General features: G+C 38.5%; 1 protein-coding gene across 4 annotated transcripts in view; it reads left to right on the forward strand.

The window, feature by feature from the left end:
- The window catches only part of LOC147012317 (uncharacterized), a 43,277-nt gene that overhangs the window by 20,565 nt on the left and 790 nt on the right, over window positions 1–21,922 (forward strand). For all 4 annotated transcript variants that reach the window (XM_085856308.1, XM_085856311.1, XM_085856309.1 and 1 more), the window contains exons 4-5: window positions 11,392–11,532; window positions 20,475–21,922. The exon at window positions 20,475–21,922 is cut by the window's right edge and continues 790 nt beyond it. In XM_085856308.1, coding sequence (XP_085712434.1) covers window positions 11,392–11,532; window positions 20,475–21,175 — 842 coding nt within the window. In that variant the 3' untranslated portion in view covers window positions 21,176–21,922. The remainder of the gene's footprint in view (window positions 1–11,391; window positions 11,533–20,474) is intronic.

Consider the following 21,922-nt stretch of genomic DNA (forward strand, 5'->3'; position numbering starts at 1 on the left):
AACTCAGGATTGTGCTTCTCATCTTATTTAATATGAGTTAAAATGTCTTTATATTGAGATTTATTAATTATTTTCATGTTCATCAACTGGTCTAAAATGGCTGATGCTTCATTAAAACAATTGTTATTTCCAGCCTTCTTACTGCCGAACAACAATAACAGTCTATTAACTAATTGCGATGGGTCATTTGGAAGAAAACTAATACCTGAACCAAGGATACTTAAAGCCTGAATAATGTGTTTCTCCTTCTCATTCTTCCTACTTTTACCAGAAAGAATAACCTTATAATTTAGAGTGTTCAGCAAATCAATATATACTCTATCATCATTATTTTCCATATCCAATGGTTTATCAATATACTTTGATTCATCCCTCACAGTTGAACCTTGTCTTCCATCTTTTGTGAGAAGAAACATTAATCTGAGTTAGTTTAACAGGGGTTGAGCAGAACTTAAGAACCTTAATTCATCATTAAATATCAATACCTTTTCTTGAACAAGATGAAATATTGCTGGTTGTTCTGTTGGAATGAGTCCTGCTTTGGTTTTTGAATCGCTGAATATTCATTGTTTTGAACAGCATTCACAATATAATCAGGGGTTGATTAATCTCTTCCAGTTGTTGAAATAAACCTTCATCATCATATTCTAATTCTCCTAAATGCTCTAATTCTTCCTCCGTCATTTGACTGAAATCTTTTAACATTTGAAGCTTTCTAGGAGTATATTCTACTGTGGGAACTGTGGAAACATCTTTCATTTTTCTTGGGAAGTTTTTAAAAGTGGTTTAAAAAATTTCTCTTGTTTTTTTCAAATGCTTCTTCGCCCGTTAGTTTCTGTCTGCGTTTCTTCTTTATGTCTTCCTGTTGTTTTACAACTTTTGAAACCAACTCTTGATGTTCCTTAAATCTTCTTGCTCTTTCTTTTGTATCCATTTATTTATTGTAAAATATCATTTAATGAATTGTAAAGATCAACAGGAAATTTTCCTTTTCTTCATCATTCAAGTAGATGTGTTCAAACTTCAAATAAATCCTTTTCTTTAAATATTTCATCAAATTCTTTATTAACATTAATGCGAGTTGTAATTTCTTCTTCACTAATCCTTGCATCTCTGCTTTTCATACGTTTGTGTTGAGTTTCTTCATCAACATCAAAACCGAATGATAAAATCTTCACTCCGCTCAGATATTTAATAATTTGTCTCGTTCCTTCTGGATTAGTTTCTAATATCCCAACACCACCAGATTTTAGTTTCTTTAACTCACTCTTACAATGTGAATATTTTGTTGTACCAAGAGAAACCTCCTCAAATATTTGTCCTTCATTCCTCAATCGCATATGTTCCTCCACTGAAATATAGTGATAATCTTCACCTTTTACTTCTCCAGGTCTTATTGCTCTAGTTGTTGTTGATACAATGCGTATCACGGGGTGTTTTTTAAGTAAATTTACAATATTCTCATTTGTACTACACAAGAACCTTGATTTATGAAAGTTTTTCCAGAAGCAGATTTACCCACAAGATTTATAATAATAGTTGTCATTTATATATGTAATTGTTTATAAAACAAAAAAATATATCCCTTAATATCTCATCTTGTTTCACAACAATATATTTATATTTTTCAGTCGTGTGCTTCATATAATCCTCAAATTTCTTTTTACTACATAATGTAGAACAATTATCTCTCCAAAAATTATTGATATCTATTGAATTTAACTTGAATAAAATAAAAGTATTAGCATTGTTTCTGATGGAACGACGAGGAAGTTGAAAGTACGATTGACTAAGATAAATACAATTACAAGAAGAATGTCTCCCTCTTGTGTAGTAATGTCCATTACCGTTTGGTTTCTCTCATTAACACAATCATCAAAGATAACGAGGTTCTTTTTGATTTATCCAAATCTTGGGGAGACGGTATATCATCCATTATTATCACTAAGAATACAAGTTATAAGATTTGATTTCTTTTTACATCTCTGTGTATCACAAAATAGTTGAATTATATCTTCAATGTTATAATCATTTAGGTTTTTTGACGTTTAAATAAACCTATTATATCTTCTTTTGAAGACCAGCATTAAAACCTTGTGAGAGTAGTTGATACTCTGGTTGAAAACTCGACTTTGTGAAAATTATTAAATTATCATAATCTAAAAAGTTGGGAGTGAGGAGCATTTTTAAAAGTAAGCAGGTTTTTCCACATCCACTTGAACCAACTATGAGACATCTTAATGAATTTGGGAGATTTTTATGGTTGTTAAATTTTATCTTATTTTCCCAAATAGGTAAAAAATCATTCATTTATATATTTGAAAAACAGGTTATTTAATTTATTATTGGCTTTTAGAAACTCTATATTTTATCCTAAGTTCAGGTTTAATTTCAAGATAATCCATTATTTTATTTATACAATATCTTGTGTTGATATTTCCCTGAAAATTACATCCATGAATAATATACAACAACAATCCTTTGAACATTTCTCTTATACGTTCAGTTTCTTCCCTTGTAAGGAAAGGTGTGTTATCATCCTCATACTTTACATTCATTTCTCTAATCAATCTTGTAAAGTAATTCATTTTTGGTGTAAATCTAAAAGAATTATTTTCCTTTTTATATTTTTTATTATCATTAATTAGAAGATAATCACAGAATATACATTGTTTATAGGCTTTTGACTCTGTGTTTAATCCCCGTCTTTCACACGCAGGACAATTCTCAAATTTGTCATATGGAGAATCAGGAAAGTCTAGCATATTTATAAAGTAAAACTTTACTTAAACTGAAATTCATCTATACTTTCAGTTGTATATTACCATCGATATCGATATACTTTTTTTCATTATCAGATTCAACGACAACATTTTTTTATATTAAAGGTAATTTTAAAATTATCGTTAACTACTATTGAACGAAATGTCATTTCACCTGATATATTAACATCCTTTATTTCATCAAGATTTACATCTTTAGGGTTGTTGAAAAAAATACAAATTTCTCCTTGCATATTACAGATGGTCTTATCTTTTCTTTCTAAAGCTTCATCCATAAGGTTTTGTTCTTTAATACTTTTTCTTGTTTCATTGCTTTTTCTAGTTTTGAATATATTACTAGAAGGAGAGGAGAAACTTTTGTTAGAGATACTTTAATTGATGTTCTACCAGGTATACTAAAAGCCCTTCCACTGAAGGAAATTGAAGAACTCATATTATTTACCATAATAGTTTTTATCCAATAGTTGTTATATTTATCTTTGTTCAATTTTACATCCTTGACATATTTCTCAGTATCTTTAACAGATGAAGAGATTGATTGAAACTTGTCTTTTGTGTCTTGAAACATTGTATTTATTAAGTGAAAAAGTTGGAGGATAAAATGTTTTTAAGCACAGATTCACCTATAAATTAAAGCGAAATTTTCATCAAGAAAATTTTAGTTCAAGCAAAGTTTTATTCTATAAATATGGTGAATACAACGTACTGCGATGTTTGTAATCACGAATATAAACATTATAGAAAACACCTCCGAACCAACAAACACACATTTAATCTATTTCATCAAATATCTCCTCTTGAGTTGGAAAGAAAACATTGTGATATCTGTTCAAGGCATGTTTTGAAGAGTAGTTATAATCAACATGTTGAATCACAAAAACACAAGAAAAATGAGTTTAAAGTAAAGGAGACTATTATATTAAAAACACTGATGAGGCATTTAAAGGGCATATAAAAATAAGGATTTTCAATTTGGAGAACCCGGTCCATCATCAATAGCTGAATCAATTGAAATAGTGAAACCCGATGTTGAAAAATTTATTAAAAAGACATTAAAAGAAATAAAAACTTTAAAGTTTTATATGGGAGTGAAAATGAATATGAAAAGACAAGATGAAGAACAAACTCCTTATATGAGAACAGATCTTCATTTTATAACATCATTTCAAGATTTTTTGAATAGTGGGGTTTATGAAGAACTATCAAGACAAGAGGAGGATGTTGATAATACAGTGGTAGGAAGTGGATTCAATATTAAAAAAATCATCTTTTAGATATACACATTCTAAAATCAAACCCTCTTAAAGCTTCTTCTTATATTGAATTACCAAAAGAAATAAAACTAAAGAAGGCAGTTGTTAATATTAAGAACAATGATAATAAATGTTTTCTCTGGTCTGTTCTTGCTCACTTACATCCACCAAAATGTAATTCAGAAAGAGTAAAACAATATATGAAATATGAGAATACCTTGGACATTAAAGATTTTAAATTCCCAATGCCACTAACAGATATTCCTAAATTTGAGAAAAAGAATAATCTTTCTATTAATGTATATGGATTAACGGATACAAACAAAGTTCAAATATTAAAAATTTCAAACAACTATAAAAATGAAGAAACACACATTGACCTTTTATATTTTAGTGTTGGAAAGAATTCACATTACACATACATCAATAATTTATCAAGATTAATCTCTTCTCAGGTATTCAGAACAGCAAACAAAATATATCCTTGTAAGCGATGTCTTAATTCATTTCATACAAAAGAACGATTAGAACAACATTCAAAATATTGTAGTAATCATAAATCAGCTGTAATTACAATGCCTAAACCTGGTGAAAAGATTTATTTTGAAGATTATAATAAATCTATCATGCACCCATTTGTGATATACGCTGATTTTGAATGTATCCTTAAAAAGATAAATACTGCTTCTCCTAATCCAAAAGAACCATATACAAATAAATATCAAAACATATTCCTTGTGGTTTTTGTTATTATATCAAATCATCTGTTGGAGAAAAGTATAACAAACTTGAACATTATCGTGGAAAAAATGCTTCACAAGAGTTTGTAAAACGATTAGAAAAGGATTGTATAAGACTCACTAAATTAATGAAAGAAACAAATGAACCGATGAAATTAACCAAAGAAGAAAAATTAGAATTTAGAATGAACAATATCTGTCATATTTGTGAGGGGGAAATTAAGGAGTTTAAAGTTAGAGACCATTGTCATCTTACTGGTAAATATAGAGGTCCCGCTCATTCCTGTTGTAATCTTAATTATAAATTACCTTCTTTTATTCCAGTCTTTCTTCACAACAGCGCCAACTATGATACACATCTATTTATAAATGAACTTTCAAAAACACCAGGGAATATTTCTGCTATAACAAACACAAGTCAAAAGTATATTTCATTTTCAAAAATGATATTCACAAAACCTATAACTCGTATTAGGTTTTTAGATTCTTACAAGTTTATGGGAACACCACTAGCCTACCTAGCATCAAATCTAAGCTCGACAGACTCATTTCCAAAACAAAATTCATTCTTTCCAAAAGAGGAAATTCTCACTAAGAGGAAAGTCAGATTAAAGATGAAATACTAATTAAAGAAGGAAGTCTTCCAAGAGAGGAAATTCAAACAAGAAATGAAATTCAAAGTAAAGACAAAAATCTTACAAGTAAGGGAATTTATGCTTATGATTATATGGATTCATTTATGAGATTTATAGAAACACAACTTCCTTCAAAAGAAAGTTTCTATAATAACCTTTATGAAGAAGAGATAAGTGATAAGGAATATAAACACGCACAAGAAATATGGAAAATATTTAAGATAAAGAACCTTGGAGAATATCACGATTTATATCTAAAAACAGATGTTTTATTGTTAGCTGATGTGTTTGAAGCTTTTAGATCACTCTGTCATAATAAAAATTGTTATGGGTTAGATCCTGCCCACTATTTCACAGCTCCTGGTTTAGCTTGGAGTGCAATGTTGAAAATGACAAAACAAGATATAGATTTAATCAGTGATGTGGATATGCTTTTGATGATTGAGAAGTCCAAGAGAGGTGGAATATCACAAGTATGTTCAAAAAGATATGCTAAAGCAAATAATAAATATCTCCCAAATTATGATAGTGAAAAAGATAGTAATTATTTGATGTATTTTGATGCTAATAATTTGTATGGATGGGCAATGTCTCAATCTCTACCTTATGGTAAATTAGAGTGGGTGGAAGAAAAGAATTATGAAAAGGCTTTGATGAATATTGTTATTTCTTCTCAAGAGGAATTGAATGACGAAGAAGAAGGTTATTATTTTGAAGTTGATTTGAGGTACCCGAGTGATCTTCATAATAAGCATAAAGATCTTCCTTTTGCATGTGAGAAAGAAACTCCAAAGAAAGAATGGTTAAGTGATTATCATAAAAGTTTTAATATTAAAGGTAAATCAACAGAAAAGTTATTAACAACATTCTATGATAAAGAGGGATATGTTTTGCATCAGAGAAGCTTAAAACAGTTTTTGAGAGAAGGATTGAGAGTAGCTAAAATTCATAGAGTTTTAAAATTTAAACAAAGTCCTTGGGTGAAAAAGTATATTCAATTCAATACAGATATGAGAGCAAATACAAAAGTAAAATTTGAAGGGGACTTTTATAAATTAATGAATAATGCTGTATTTGGAAAGACTATGGAAAATGTTAGAAACAGGCAAAACATTAGATTCGCAACATCTTGGAAAGAAGCTTCGAGATTGATAAATAAACCAAGTTTTGAGAGAGAAGAGGTTTTTTCAGAGAACTTTTCTGCAATTCATATGAAAAAGGAAAGTATTGTAATGGATAAACCAATTTATATTGGAACAGCAGTTCTTGATTTATCAAAGATATTGATGTATGATTATTTGTATAATGACTTAAAGAAGAGTATGGTGAAAATGTTTCATTGTTGTATATGGATACTGATAGTTTTATCCTAGATATAAAAACTGATGATGTTTATGAAGATATGAAGAAAAATATTGGAGTATATGATACAAGTAATTTCAGCAAGAAGAGTGAGTTATTTTCCAAAAAGAATGAAAAGGTTATTGGTAAGTTTAAGGATGAGTTGGGTGGAAAAGTAATGAGTGAGTTTATTGGATTGAGAGCAAAGGCATATGCTTATAAGTATGGTGAACAGATTGATAAGAGGTTAAAGCAAATAAAGAAATATGTAATAAAGAAATCAATAACTTTTAGAAATTATTATAATTGTTTGATGAATAAGAAAGAAGAATATAGGAAAATGAATACAATAAGAAGTTATAAACATAACATATATAGTGAAGAAGTAAATAAAAAGGCATTAGGAGCCTTTGATGATAAGAGATTTATTTTAGATAATGGAATAGATTGTGTTCCATATGGATATTGTATGATAGAGTGTATAAAATAGATTATGTTTTAACGATGGGGAGATGGGTTAGGGTTTTTTAAGGGCACTTGCTGTTTTTTCACAATATATAAATGGTTAAACCAAGTATTAATCAAACTAAAGAGTGGAGAAAATCTCAGTCTTGGTATATAAATGGAAAACATAATGAATGTGAAAAATATCAAATAAGTCTTATTGAAAAAATAACTAAAACAAAGGTAAATAAAACAAATAAGCGAATTAATTTAAAAACTAGTAAGTTAGAGGATGTAAAGAAAAAAATGAATATCCTTGAATGGACTGAAAACTTTGATGGTTATCAATTGAACAATGAAAAAACAATTTACTATAATCTCAAATGATATGTGGCTCAGGAGGTGGTCAAACAAGAGCATTAAGAGAAGTTTATCATTTCGTAATGGCACAAAAGGGATATCTTAAAAAATATAAAGATTCAAATGTTTTGTTTGTCAATATTTTAGATGGGGATTATTGTGCAAAGAAAATTAAACTATTGAAGGAATTTGAGAATGAACAAATCTTTATAGGTTCAATGAGTGAGCTGTTCAACCCCCAGGTGTTCAATTCAATGAGGTTCAACCTCCAAGTTAAAAGGGGAGACAAATAAATATACCTTGGGATAAAAAGGGGGTTTATTTTTAAGGAAAAAAAATATAAATCGCTGAAAATCCCCCATTCATTTACATGGGGAAAAGTGAGCCAGAATCAGTATTCTTACCCTACTCAGAGGTAATAATCATGATGCTTAAAACAACCAGGACAGAAACTAACCCCATTCATCACACACACACACACACACACACACACACACACACACACACACACACACACACACACACACACACAACCGGGAGAGTTAACACTGGCAGTTCGTACACAGAGTGAACATCATGCTTGCTGGAGTTCACAGTTGCAGCTTGGAACGTGTTGCACCTCACTGGGGAATGTGTGGGATGAGAGAGAGGGAGAAAGAGACAGACAGACAGACAGACAGATACACCAGACACCAGAGGGTGAGGTCAACCAAGGGAGACAGTGAATGCCAAGCCCTCACTTGTATCCACCCAACCCCCCCTCCCTCCCCACCTCTGCCCCATTAATCAGCACCTGGAGAGTGCTGGCCATTTTTATGCTGTGCATGCACACGGAAACAATCTTGGCCAGTCAACGATGCCGTTCCTGAAGTAAATACACACAGTGGTCGTCATCGCAGGCCATTGGTGCACTGCTTTGCTCACCGCCACTCAAGAGCTGCCACTGCCCTTCACTGGTGAGACGTCAGAGGGACGGCACTTCCTCTTCTTTCCCAAGGGTGCGCGAGAGGAGGGGGAAGTTGTGCCACAGCGTAGATGTGGGGGACGCCTGTAGCGTCTCCCTCTCATCTGTCTCCCACCTGCTTCAATATGAGAGACAGGTGACAGGACACCCTTCATCTCTCTCGTCTATCATGGATAAGGCCCGTCTCACGCATGGGCCAGATGCCAAACAGCTATCTCTAGCATTGTGGCACATGTCTTCAATATATGGTCAAAGTCCTATAAACTACACAAATACAAATGGTGTTAAGGTCTGAAATTCTAACTACCGACCCCTATCTCATAAACGTAATAGTACATGAGGAAAACACAGATTTCCAAACGTCAAACTATTATACTTTGGCAAAAACTGCATTCTGTGTGCTGGACAATGCAGCACCTCTTTTTCATTAATGGGTTAAGCAGCAGTTTTAAGCTGGTATAATTTGCCTGTGTTCAGTAAATTTATCAGTAGCAGAGTACACAGAGAGCTCCAGATTGATAGCCAAACATACCAAAACCTAAATATCTTCCATGTGTAAAACAATACATCAATCCAAGGTTTGCAGCACCCTCCTCTCCCCCAACCGCTCACCCTTCTGCTTCGGCACTTTCAAGCCTTTTATTAATGCTTGGTTAGAGAAATGATGCTGCCATCTACTACTTGGTGATGACTACATAACATTGATTGACCTCTTTTTCTTTTTATTTATTTAAAGTTTACACTGTCTGGTCTGAAATTGCATTGCTTGTTAAAAATGTGCCTTGCTTCAAAAGCTCTTGTTTACAACCCATCTTTTCAATGGTCTACATTCCTGTTCTTTTCAGCCTGCTTCATCAGCAACATTAGCTCCTTGATGGTCAAAACATTCTTAGCATTTTAATGTGGTTAGGTTCATGATACCTTAGCTTCATTTTGTTTACGTCACAACTTCAAGATGGTGGACCTTTGTCACCGCTGTGATAGATCTGAGAGTTTTCAATACATCAGTTGCAGTTTTTAGGAAAAATTAACATTGGAATGGACACATACGAAAGGATAAATAAGCTAATGTGAGTAAGCTGAGGTGCACTGTAGGATGGATGGTAAGGTGAGCTTATGAGTGAGTGAACATCATAAGAGTGAGTTTATGCATTTAGTAGTGCTAGTGCTGAACAAAGAAAAGATATGCATATTACAGTTCAAGAAATAGGTGAAATAAAATTGACATGACAGCCCTTCAATCGCCATACCATGTGAAAGTAACAAGACTCGTTTAAACACATCAGAGGGAAAGAAGGGCTGGCAGGATGGCCGATAGGTCTGCACACTCGCTTCTGTAGCTTGGGTTTCAATCTCGGCCCAGCTATAAACTGTCATCCTAGTGTTTCACCGGCCCGGGTGATTCATGTGGTGCCGTCCCTTGAATAGATGTTAAACTGGGTGTCCCGTCTGCTTGACATTAGTTGGTGGACATTAAAGACCCCACATTGTCCTTCACATAGAGTAGGTAAAACTTTCGCCATGAGACCATGGCCAAATTCCAAAATCCTGCTCACCTAAAGGGACACTACATAAGCGACAGCTGTGCTATCAACAAATGATGCTACCCGCAGCCATGTGATGCATATGAAAGAAGAAGTGTGAAGAAGCAAATTCCACAGTCAGGAAGGGCCTCCAAGTCTTTTAGCATTCATCTATTATGATGAAGGACTTTTATGTTGTAAACAAATGAAAAGTTTTGAACCTGAAATTGGATATTTTCAGAACTGATTTCTTCACATGATCTAACTTCGCATTCCTATAGCATAGACTCTTGACTACTATCAGTTTTATTATCTTTGCCACCGAAGGTGGACAGAGGTTATGTTTTCATCCCTGTCTGTCTGTCTCTGTCTGTCTGTGAGCAGAATATCTCAAAAAGATGTGGATGGATTCAGATTAAACTTGGTGGACAGGTTGGGTGTGTGAAAAGGACAAAATCATTAGATTTTGGTGAAGATGCGGATCCGGATACTTGCGTTTCACCGGCCTTGAAGTGATTTCAATACATCAGTTGCTTGAAGTGATTCTTCACCATTGAGAGAAGGCTGGATCTGGCCAAAAACGACATATGTCATGATATCTCAAAAAGTTGTGAATGGATTATGCCAAAATCAGTGGGTAGATGGACAAGAACAAGCCGATTAAATTTTGGTTCAAGTCCAGATACAGATCCGGCCTATCAGTGGGATAGAAAATGTAAACTGTTCAGCCTGGCAGAGGTATGTGCTCTACCGAGTACCTTTCTAGTTTTTATAACTATTATTGCTTTCAAGGGTTTCTGCCAGAATTACCGAGCTGTTATCAAAGCCAATACTGTGTCTGGATGTTTTTTTTTAAACCTCAGTTTTGTAATTATAGGTACATGCTCCTTCACGAATCTTATAACTTGCAAGAAATAACTCATTGGGCCACTCTTGCTTCCGGCTTATTGCTTTATTCTATGGAAGCTGATGTCATTGACCAATCTCAGAGATTGTTGCATGTATGTCTGACACACACATTGATGATGCTTCACACAAAGACATAGGAACTTTCGAGTTGCCCAATAGTGTGATTTGTCAAATTGAGAGAAGTATCAGATTTCCTTCAGCCCAAGAAATAACATGGCCAAAAATATTTGCAATTAAATATGGTGAGTTTCTGCCATTGAGTGATTGCAAAATGAACCTGTAATATCTGCCAGGCACTTTTGGAGAACGAGTGATAAAAACGTCATAATCTTCCTGATGACGGGTTTCATGCAAAGCGTTGTCATTTTGTGACTTCTGTAGATTAAAATCATGCTTGAATATCAACTGTTATGCATCATCCTTTTTACCTGTTCTGCAGGTGAGCACGACATAGTGGAGGATGGAGATTTCCACGATAACATTCCTGAATTTTCCCAAGAGTCTTTGAATTGTGTCCAAGTAAAGCAAGAACGTGATAGTGCTGATGAGAAACTCAATACATCCGCAAATTCTGCAGATGGTGAGCACAAGCATTGGCTTGCAATATTTAATTGTTTCGTGTTTCTTTTGTTACTGTACAATATGGACAAATAGTAATTGGTGCAAATATGAATACTGTGATTGGCCTCATGCTTTTTGAAAAAAAAAAAGAGGGAGTAAATGAGAGCCATGAGAATAAATGAATGAGTGCACAAATATGTTACAGTATTACCAGGTGATTCCTTTTGTTTGATTAAATTAATTACCGTATTTTTTCGGTGTATAGTCCACACTTTTTTATTGGCAAAAAAGGTCAAAGTTGGGGTTACGGTTAATACACAGGTATAGAAAAAAAAATCAGTCTTAAAAACGATCAATGCTGAATTTGAATTGTATTCCAAATTAACACATTTTTTTAGCAGTTGGAACTGCTGTTAAGCTCAATTTTGACGTTGAAATTTTGAAAATCGATTCAGGTTAAGAGTTTGTACAGCGTTTTGTTGACTGTGTGCAGAAATTGAATAAAAAACCGGAGATGCCCAGAGTTTAGGTGTGTGGCATATATAGATCTTTGCGGCGCTGAAAATGCCATTGAACACAAAAGAAGAAGAAGAACACCTGGTCTCACGTCAAAAGAAGAATTATTCACAATAGCTGGAGTCTTTGGTGAGGACGAAACCCTCATCACCGCACCCCTCATTTGCTGGGGGAAATCGGTCGTCCCCGTGATTGGTCGGGGGCCGTGTCAGGGCATCACAGTGGACCGCCCCTCAAACAGGGAGAGGAATATGGTCCTGCGTGGGCTGTGCTCATTGGCCGACCGCCGGGGAACTCGCTCGCATCTCCCTGATTGGGCGAGAGAGAGGCCAGGCCCTTTTGAACTCTGCACACCGTGAGCGTTATGGCGTCAGGATGGAGAGAAGGTGCTGTTGTCGGTGAAGGTGATGTAAAAAATCCTATCTATCAAATAACTTTGCAGCGCATGTACACTTAATTCCATTAGACATAGGAGATGGATTCTAACTAGAAACACATTCTTATCAAAATAACTAACCTTGCCTCGAAAGCCAGTCGCCGACTGGGAATCCTCGTCGTGCAAGGTCCTTCCTCGTCCCACCTCAGCTCCTGACCACTTACAAAGCTTTTATCCGCCGCCTGATGGAGTACTGCTCTCCCCTCTGGGCTGGTGCTCCTGCCTCCCACCTTTCTCGGCTTCACGCTGCAGAAACCAAGGCATTTCGGATCATTGGCATCTCCCGCAATGAGGCTGAGTCTTTGGGCCTCTCACTCAATCACCGCAGGCTGGTCGGTGGTCTTTCTGTCTTCTACCGTCTCCTCTCCAGACTCGCCCCCCCCCTCCCTGCTCTCTCTGCGATTTGTCCCCACCACATTTCCGCAGGGCGCTCAAGGTCCGCCAACAACCCCCTTCTGGTAAAACTACCAAAATCACGAATCACTGCTCACCTTCACTCTTTCATTCCTCTTTTTTCCCGCCTTTGGAATAAACTCCCTCACTCTATTCATTCCCATTCTTCCCTCCAGGCCTTCAAAACAGCTGTTCACCACTACCTCTTATCATCCCCCATCCAAATCCTTGATCTTTTCTACCCCCGATAATCCACCCAAGCCCACTTCCTTCAAATTTCCTGCTTTCCTTCCTGAAAGTCCCTGTAATGTCCATATTCTATTCCCCATGTTCCCCGTCCCATCCCTCTCCCTTCTACAGATCTCCAAATGTCTCTGTTCCCCACTATTTTGTCCTTCCCACTCCCTCCCCTCCTTTCTCATGCCCCCCCCCTGATGAGCGTTGTGTGTTAGCTCTCATACGAGCCTCGACAAGGTATACAAAAAAAACTAAGCTACGGGGACGGCTGTCTGTCTGTGTGCACAAGGCCTCCAAATTCGTAACAATATGTGAACCTTTTGTTCTTCATAGATAGGTGGTCATATATTTAAGTTTTGCCTCGATCTGTTCTGCCATGTCAGAGAAGATTTTTGAAGGTTTCAAAAAAATAAAAAAAATAATATGGCTGCCGAATCATGTGACCTATGACGTCATCAAAAATGTTGTGGACCATTTTATCCCGTGTTGACCCTCAAAATTTTTCATACTGATCGGATATAGTGTTCTGCACATACAATTATGACATCATAACGAAGGCACCTATGACGTCATTAAAAAATCACTGATTCCCCATGAGGAGTACTTGCTACGTGCCAAGTTTCAATTTTTTCTTTGATGCGGTTTCAGAGATACAGAGGTCGAAAGTTTTTCCGGTTTTCCAATATGGCTACCACACCACATGACCGATGATGTCATAATCATTAAAGCATTCTCCGTGAGTAATCGCACAAATGGTGAAAATTTCTTCTCAATCCGACAAGCGGTTGTGAAGAAAAACACGAAAGTTCTGTGCGGACGGACAAACAAACAAACGCACCCAAATGCAACACCCTCTCCTTCGGCGAGGGTAACAGCGAGAGTGTCCTTCACGTTAAGCCGTGCACTGAACCTCTCATAACTCACTCTGAGCTCCACCCCTTTTTGTCTGGCCTCTGTTAGAGGGAAAACACAACGGTTACGTTCGACGAGCTAACGAGTGCTATCCGGTCTCTGGAGGGGAAGGACCACTTCAAGTCTAATAATGGAGCACCCACCTCAAATAAGCTTGTGCGCAATGTGACGATCAACACTACTGGTCACGAGAAGGACCAATTTCACCGTCATGCTCACCTGCACCACAGACGGTGGCAAGCTTCCTGCGTTTGTCGTGTTGGAGGAAGACAATGCCCAAAGACAAGTTTACAGCTGGTGTTATTGTTCGTGTGCAGCAGAAGGGTTGGATTGACAAGGGACTGGTCCAGGACTGAGTGTGCACAGTCTGAGTAGTAGGTCGGATGGCGGTCTCTCCCGACGACCGAGCATGTGCGAGTCTTGGATGCGTTCGGTTGTCACAAGACTGACAACACCAAAGCGTTGCTCCGTAAGACCAACACCGATTTTGTTGTCATCCTAGGCGGGATGACATTGCTCCTGCAGCCCCTCGATGTGTCCATCCACAAGCTGTTCAAGGACGGGCTACATCACTGCTGGTCCGACTGGATCATGAATAGGGAGAAGACCTACACCAAGAGTGGGAGGATGAGAAAGATCGACCTTCTGGATCATTGAGGTGTGGGAGGAGACACCGTCAGACATCATCAAGTGAGCATTTCTGAAATGCTGCATCTCCAACAACATGAATGGCACAGAGGATGACATCAATTGGGTTGAGGAAGCTGCAAATGATGGTGACAGCAACTTGTACAGCGACAGGGACTTGCTCTACCCTGATTCGGACAAGGAGTTACGAGCCGTCTTTGACGAGGATTTCCTCGAGTTTAGCTGAAAAGCTTCATCAAACCCAAACAGCCTTTTTCAGGGCCACAAATCCACAAGAAATATGTATGACACCGGTATGAATCCTTTCTCTTCCTTTTTCTCATCACAAAAATAATCCTCTTTATAATATTATATAATAGGAAAAAAATAAAATCTTCTTGGGATCCTCTCCTCTCTCTTCAACTTCTTGAAAATGAGAATAAGACTGTTTGACAAAATTAAGCAAACATGGGAGAAAGCATGTTGATACCTCCGTCACTTTGTTTCATACAGAGTTAATGTACAAACGTATTTCGATCTCGATCAGAAAATAAAATGATCAATATATTCATTTATTTTGAGGGTGAAAAACGTGTGCGGTTAATACACCGGAAAAGAAAAACAGCGCTGTGGTTAATACATGGCCGCAATTTATACACTGGAAAATATGGTATGTATTGCTGGTTACGTGCTGGTTTTATTTGGGTAACTGGAATAAAAGAGGTATCAGCACAAAATGTTGACTTGGGGAAGAGGGGGGAGGTGGGAGGGAGCAAAGGTGGGAGAAGGAAACGTAGAACCATTAAATTTTAAACATTACATAAACATGGGTAAGCCTGGTTATCATTCCCTCACCCGTTCCAAGCCCATGGTGCAAAAAGTTCAAACTTCGATTCATGAATGGGAGATGCTGGTGTGTGTGTGTGTGTGTGTGTGTGTGTGTGTGTGTGTGTGTGTGTGTGTGTGTGTGTGTGTGTGTGTGTGTGTGTGTGTGTGTGTGTGTGTGTGTGTGTGTGTGTTTTGCACACAGGTCTGTTTTAATATTGATGGATAATTCTTAGATATACTGTACCCCTATATCTCAGATCTAAGGCAATCTATTTGCCTCAGCAAGGCTCTGCATTTTTAAATACTCCATCTTCTTATGCTTGGAATCCTGGACTGAATCCCATCCAGTAAGTATATGCAATTGGTCATAGTCCACTGACGTCCTTGGAATTCAAGTAAAAAGTACACCCATGTCTCTTAATGTCCAGGATGGATTTTGTGTAAAATCACCACCATGAGCCTTCGATCAGTGTGAAAATAAATGAACATAATAGTTCAGCCTTGTTAACGAGATGTTTTTAATAATGGGGGCAAAGATGGAAGTTGAGATGAAACATGAAAATATTTTGAGAAACATTTTGAAATTGATACTATTTATTTTTCCCTTGGATTGTTTTTTTTCCCTCCTCAGTGATTTATATTGATCCATAACCATAAGCATACTTTGCACAGTCTCAAAGGATGTACAGCATAACTGCTCCCCAACTCAAGACAGTCTCACTATCTCTGCCTGAAACTACACTGGTTCTTTTGTATTGTGGAAAAGAGCTCATAATTGCTCGCATGCTTTCCTACATGATATTTTACAATAACTTGATCAAAGGTTTCTAAAGCAAAAGTTTTCCTCTTCAATAGCATTACACCTGTGTATATGAATGCCTGAGGAGGTAGTTATTATGCCTGGCATGAGGTGGAATGTTTGAAAGGAATAATCTCAATAAAAAAGCCAGGTTACAAGATGTACATTATATTGTCATGATAAAAGCAGATAAAGCAGTTATTTCTGCAATTAATGCTTTTTTGTTTGAACAACTGATACATTTTGTTTTTGCTGATACTTATAGTACCCCCAACTCCAATCCTATCTCCATCTCCGCATTCCCTCTCCACAAAGTGCCACTGTCTGTGTCATGTGTCATGCGCAAATGAAAATGGCAGTGTTGAAGCAAATGCCTTTGAATTTTCATTTTGATCTTCAAAACAAACGCGAGCGAAGTCGATGGTACGCCATCGCAAATCCCAACGCTTCCCAACGAAAACGAAGTTGAAAGATGGCATAAAGTTCCACCGGGAAATGCCTTTGAATTTTCATTTAGATGTTCCAAAATTTGAGTTAAATTTTTTTTTTCTGTTATGTGTCCCGTGACCCTCCATCCTGCCCCGTGGAGTATGAACCAGCAGTCCAATCCAAAAAATCGTTCCATATTTTATGTGTCCCCCAATGTTTATTGTATGCACAAAGTTTCATTCGAAAATGTTTTAAGATGTGCCCGTAATTGCATTTTTGGGAATTTCACCTTTTGACTCTGCCACAGTGGGCAGGAAGAAAATGATACTGCTCTTGCACCTCAGTGGTGATCATTTCTGTACAACCATTTACGAGGAAATAGCGTGACAGATAAACGGACATAAAGCGACAGACGGAGCCGATTACAATATCCCCCTCACCCCATTTTCTTTAAAAAAAGCATGGGGATAAAAATGCTTCTTCATTAATTTATTGAAGAAATTTATTCCAATTGCCTCTGAGAATACACTTGCACAAACATTAACAGAATAAACATTTGTTAATCCATTCTGCATTTGTTGCAACACTTTAGCCATTATTACAATTGATTTGTCATTGTCTCTCCTCCAAAAGACATAAGCCTGGTTGCAGAAAGCATTCTTAAGAAAATATTTGAGGATTTACTGAAATATTTCCTCAAGTTTCCCTGAAAGGACATCTGATTTGAGGATTGTTGCATATTCAAATATTCCTTAAGTTTTTCTTCAAAATCAAGAGAGCACCCCCCTTCCCCCCCCCCCACTTCTCCCCACACCCGGTACTTAAACACCAACATTTGCGTTTCCAAATGGTGCTCTTAATGGAAAATGATCACGAAGAGGACTATTATTGATGCGGAAGACTTCACAAACGTGTTTTCAGAGACCGCCTCAACCCACTTGACGTCTATGATGATATTTCCCTCATCTAAAATACATACTAAGGAATAACTGGAATTATACTAAGGATCTTTGATCCCCCAGGAGTCATTTCCACAACAATATTGTTGCGAATTCGCGCCCGCGGGCGTGCGATCGACCGCGTGTAGCCAAAAGCAGCCGCCTCGCCCACCGGAACGGACAATTCAGTCGTGACCCTCCGGGAACTACCGCCCGGAGCCAGTCATGGGTGGGGGTTTAACCTCACCACGATCGTGCCAATTGCCCACCCGCGCAGGATAGGGTTGCTCGCCAAATTCGACCTACCTAAGTACCTGCGCGAGTGGTCGACCAGGCGATCGTACCTCGCCGTAGGTCGACTTTGGACACGAACCGCTTAAGCGGTTCGTTCCGTGCTGCAGAGATAACCGAGCAGAGTTATCGTCGACCTCGACGGTTAGGATTATTTACCGGACGTTTTAAACCCACTATCAATCCCTTACATGATGCAAGATGGAAATTCAATACAAGGAAGGAGACGAAGCAAAACGGGAAACAGTTCAACAAGCAATGCACATTTATTTACACACATGGAAGCACGTATTTTACAGTCAAACAATTGTGCAACAAAAGCAAATGCAAGGAACGAGTTAACACTGAATACAAGCAAAGGTTTATTTACATGCACTTAAACAGTTTCTACTTGTTGGACACGGCGCCACAGCATGCATTCAACCCGAAAGAAAACAAAGCCACCCTCACAGGCAAGGAGGCAGACAGGTCCGTAGACCAAATGTACGTGGATCCTGGAGGATCGGCCAGGTCCACGAGACCGGGAAGGACTTACCCGCATCCTCGTGACGCGATGGCGGGTAAGCCGCAATGTTCGCGCAGCTGCGCCCCGACTCCGTGCCCCTGGCGTGGTCGGCGAGCCCTCTCTGGCGTGCTCCGCGCGAGCGGTTTTGTTGGCACCACGTTTAGGGTAGGGAGGAACGCCCCCCCCCGGCACTATCTCAGCACGGATGGGGGGGGGATTGCTAATGCTCAGGGAGAGGGGAATGGCTGGCTGGTTTGGACCCCGCGGCGAGACGAGCGACCCCCACATCGCAACCTCGTTGCCGACCTCCGTCTCCACTTGACCCGCGCGAACTCAACTCAACTCCACACTGAACTGAACTCAACCGAACTCAACTGCAACTCAACTGATCTCAAAACTCAACTCAACTGAACTCAAAACCCAACTCAACCCAGCTCAACACCTGAGTCGCCTTGCGCTCGCGTCTTTATAGGCCTCAGGAAGAGCCTATATGCAAATATTCGGATCAAAACGCGATTGGAGGCGGGGCCACGCCATCCTCTCTTCAGCCATTGGTGCGGCAAAAAGGGGGCGTGAAGCCTTTTTGATCCGAATTTCTCTCGTACAGAATCCATGTTCATAACGATTGGAGGCGGGGCCATACCGCCCGTCACTCACCCATTGGACAGAGAAAAAGGGGCGTGAAGCCTCTCTGATCCGAATTTCTCCCTCAGAAAGGCCGCCATTCGCGCTCGCGGCTCGATGCGTTTGGCACCAATCGCCGAACGGGCTCAGGACAGCCCGACGTTCAGTGTTCACAGGTGGTGCGGTTGCTGGTTGTGAAGGAGAAAGGCGAAGGTGGTGGAGTTGTTCGGGGGCGTTGTTGAGCGTCGTTAGAGAATGGCGGGTGAGGCGATGCTTGCGGGGTTGGGTTGTAGAGGTGAAGGTAGTGGCGGTTTGGTGGAGTTGTTCTGGGGCGTTGTTGATGGTGGCGATTTGGTTGTTGGGGTGGTGTTTGAGTTGTTGGCAGCTTAATGGTCGAAAATAATAATAGAGAAAGAAAAATGGCTCACTCAAAGCGTCGCAGCTCGGATGAATCACACATATTCCCTCTATACAACGGGTTTGAGCTAACTACACATGAACTTACCGATATATCTCACCTGAGGACTCTTTATGGTGTAATGCGAATTTCCACAACCGTAACAATATGTTTTCAATAATTTATTCATCAACTCCATCAAACGAACAATCCCACGGGATTTAACACATGATGTATGGGCAGATGTGAAGGTGTGTTCCGGTGCAGGTACTGCAGGTGCTGGTGAACGAGTTGTTAGTCCGTGCTGCTAGTGTAGTGGCACTTTTATGGTGGGAACATTTATTACTTTGTGTTCAGGTTATTTGTACACCAATTCAATTGATACCGACGGTGACCCCAGGAACAAAGTTTATCTGCGTACCTAATAAATAGATTGAATGTGGCATGTTACTGGGCCCATAACTTGTCAATCCCACATCGTCGAGAGACGTCTGGGGCCTCGTTTGACGGGGGGGGGGGAGTCCTGCTTTACCCTGTGGACCTAGCTGATCAAACCCAAATCAAGGGATTCCTAACAATTATATACTATTTAAAGTTATAGTGTTGTAATTAAACATAAAAGTATTTCAACAACACACATCATACAACTAACAATGCAATGCATTGTCTCTCTTCATGTGCTTAAAAGCCTCCAATAGTGCTTCTGTCTCTTCCTGAAGCCAGTTTTCAGATCGCTTCGCTGCTCTCGAGCTTTCGGACACCTCTTCCTGTCTCTAGTCTGATTTGTTGCCTAGTATAGCAATGGCTCTTCAGGATTTCCTCAACCTGAAGGAAATCCTTATTTGCGGATTTCCTAAGGGATGTTTATGCAACATCCCTCAAGGAAATCCTTCACTAAGGAAAAGCAGTGTTTCTTAAGGGGAATGTTTCCTTCAGAATGAGGTTATTTTATGCAACCAGGCCATAGTCCTTGGAGAATATTTGTGTTCATGTTATTCGTAACATATTGTGTTGTGACTTGTTTAACAGAGGGATCATCGGAGCATGCAAGGATTTTCACCTGCTCAATATGTGCCCATCTCTTCCTCACCGAGGGTGCGTTACAGCTGCACATGGAGACTCGACACAAGAAAGGATGCTCGTACAAGTGCTCAGTCTGCGGAAAGAGTTTTTCTACGAAGCAAAATGTTAAAATCCACAATAGGATTCACACAGGGGAGCGTCCGTACAAATGCTCGATTTGTGGAAAGAATTTCTCCGAGAAGTCTAGCGTTAAAATCCACAATAGGATTCACACGGGAGAGCGTCCATACAAGTGTTCTGTCTGCGGGAAGAGCTTTACGGCGAAGAACAGTGTTAAAATTCACATGAGAACGCACACGGGAGAACGCCCTTTTGAATGCTCGGTTTGCGGCAAGACTTTTACCATTGCCCGTCATGTCAAATCGCACATGAAGACTCACACGGGGGAGCGTCCTCACCAGTGCTTTGTTTGTGGGAAAAGTTTTTCCGAGAAGTCCAGTGTAAAAATTCACATGCGGACCCACACAGGAGAGCGTCCGTACAAGTGCTCCGTCTGTGGGAGGGGGTTTACGGCAAGACACAGCGTCAAAATTCATATGAAGACTCACACACAACAGAAGAGTACGTCAGATCTTAAAAACATCCCTTACTCGAAGGAGACAGATCAAGACTTTGAACCAACTGGCAGCAGCAATTTGCTGGTATAGTTGGATAATCATTCATTTGCCTAAGCAAGTTATTAATCTGGACAACACTCAAATAATATGAATTATCATGAAAATAATTTGTTTTTACAAAACTTAAGTTTACTGATCAGTATCAGACCTAGTCAAAGGACTATTTCACAGCAAAATAAGTGCAGACATTACACATGATGTATGTGTATTTTGTAAAATGGTGATTTAATTTAATACAAGATTTTTGCATGTCAGCAAGCTCAATCTTCTTGTAACTGGAATTGTGATTTCCAGAGATGTTTTTTTCTTTATCCACAAATTTGAAGAATACTGGGACGACTGCTTTGGCCTCAGCGATCATGACAGCTACGGCAACTAGGGATGGAGCAGGATGCAGGAGTTCTCACGATCATGCCTTTTTATGAAGCAACCAAAAATTCATTCAGATGATGCACGAAAAAAAAAAATGTTTCTGTTGCATCACCAAGACGGTTTTAAAAAAAAAGTTAATGAATAAATGTTCACTAAAATGTTTGAAAATGTTTTGTTCGACAAAATTAACGTCTGACCGTTGGGAATATTCTTCCTTCATCTGCTGATTTACATGAGTCTTTCAGATGTGCATTTTATACACTAGTTTCGACATGCGCACAGAGCTTTGTTAGTTTTTTATTTTTATTTTTGCGTGTGTACCTTTTCATCGCTCTCCATTGTAAAAATAATATTCTGAAGTGAGGAAAGTAGTCATCCGTCGTCATTCTCTGGCCATGTTACTGA

The sequence above is a fragment of the Eptatretus burgeri genome, chromosome 15 (genome assembly GCF_056783735.1).
Source record: "Eptatretus burgeri isolate ZD-2024b chromosome 15, Ebu_testis_v1, whole genome shotgun sequence".
NCBI lineage: Eukaryota > Metazoa > Chordata > Myxini > Myxiniformes > Myxinidae > Eptatretus > Eptatretus burgeri.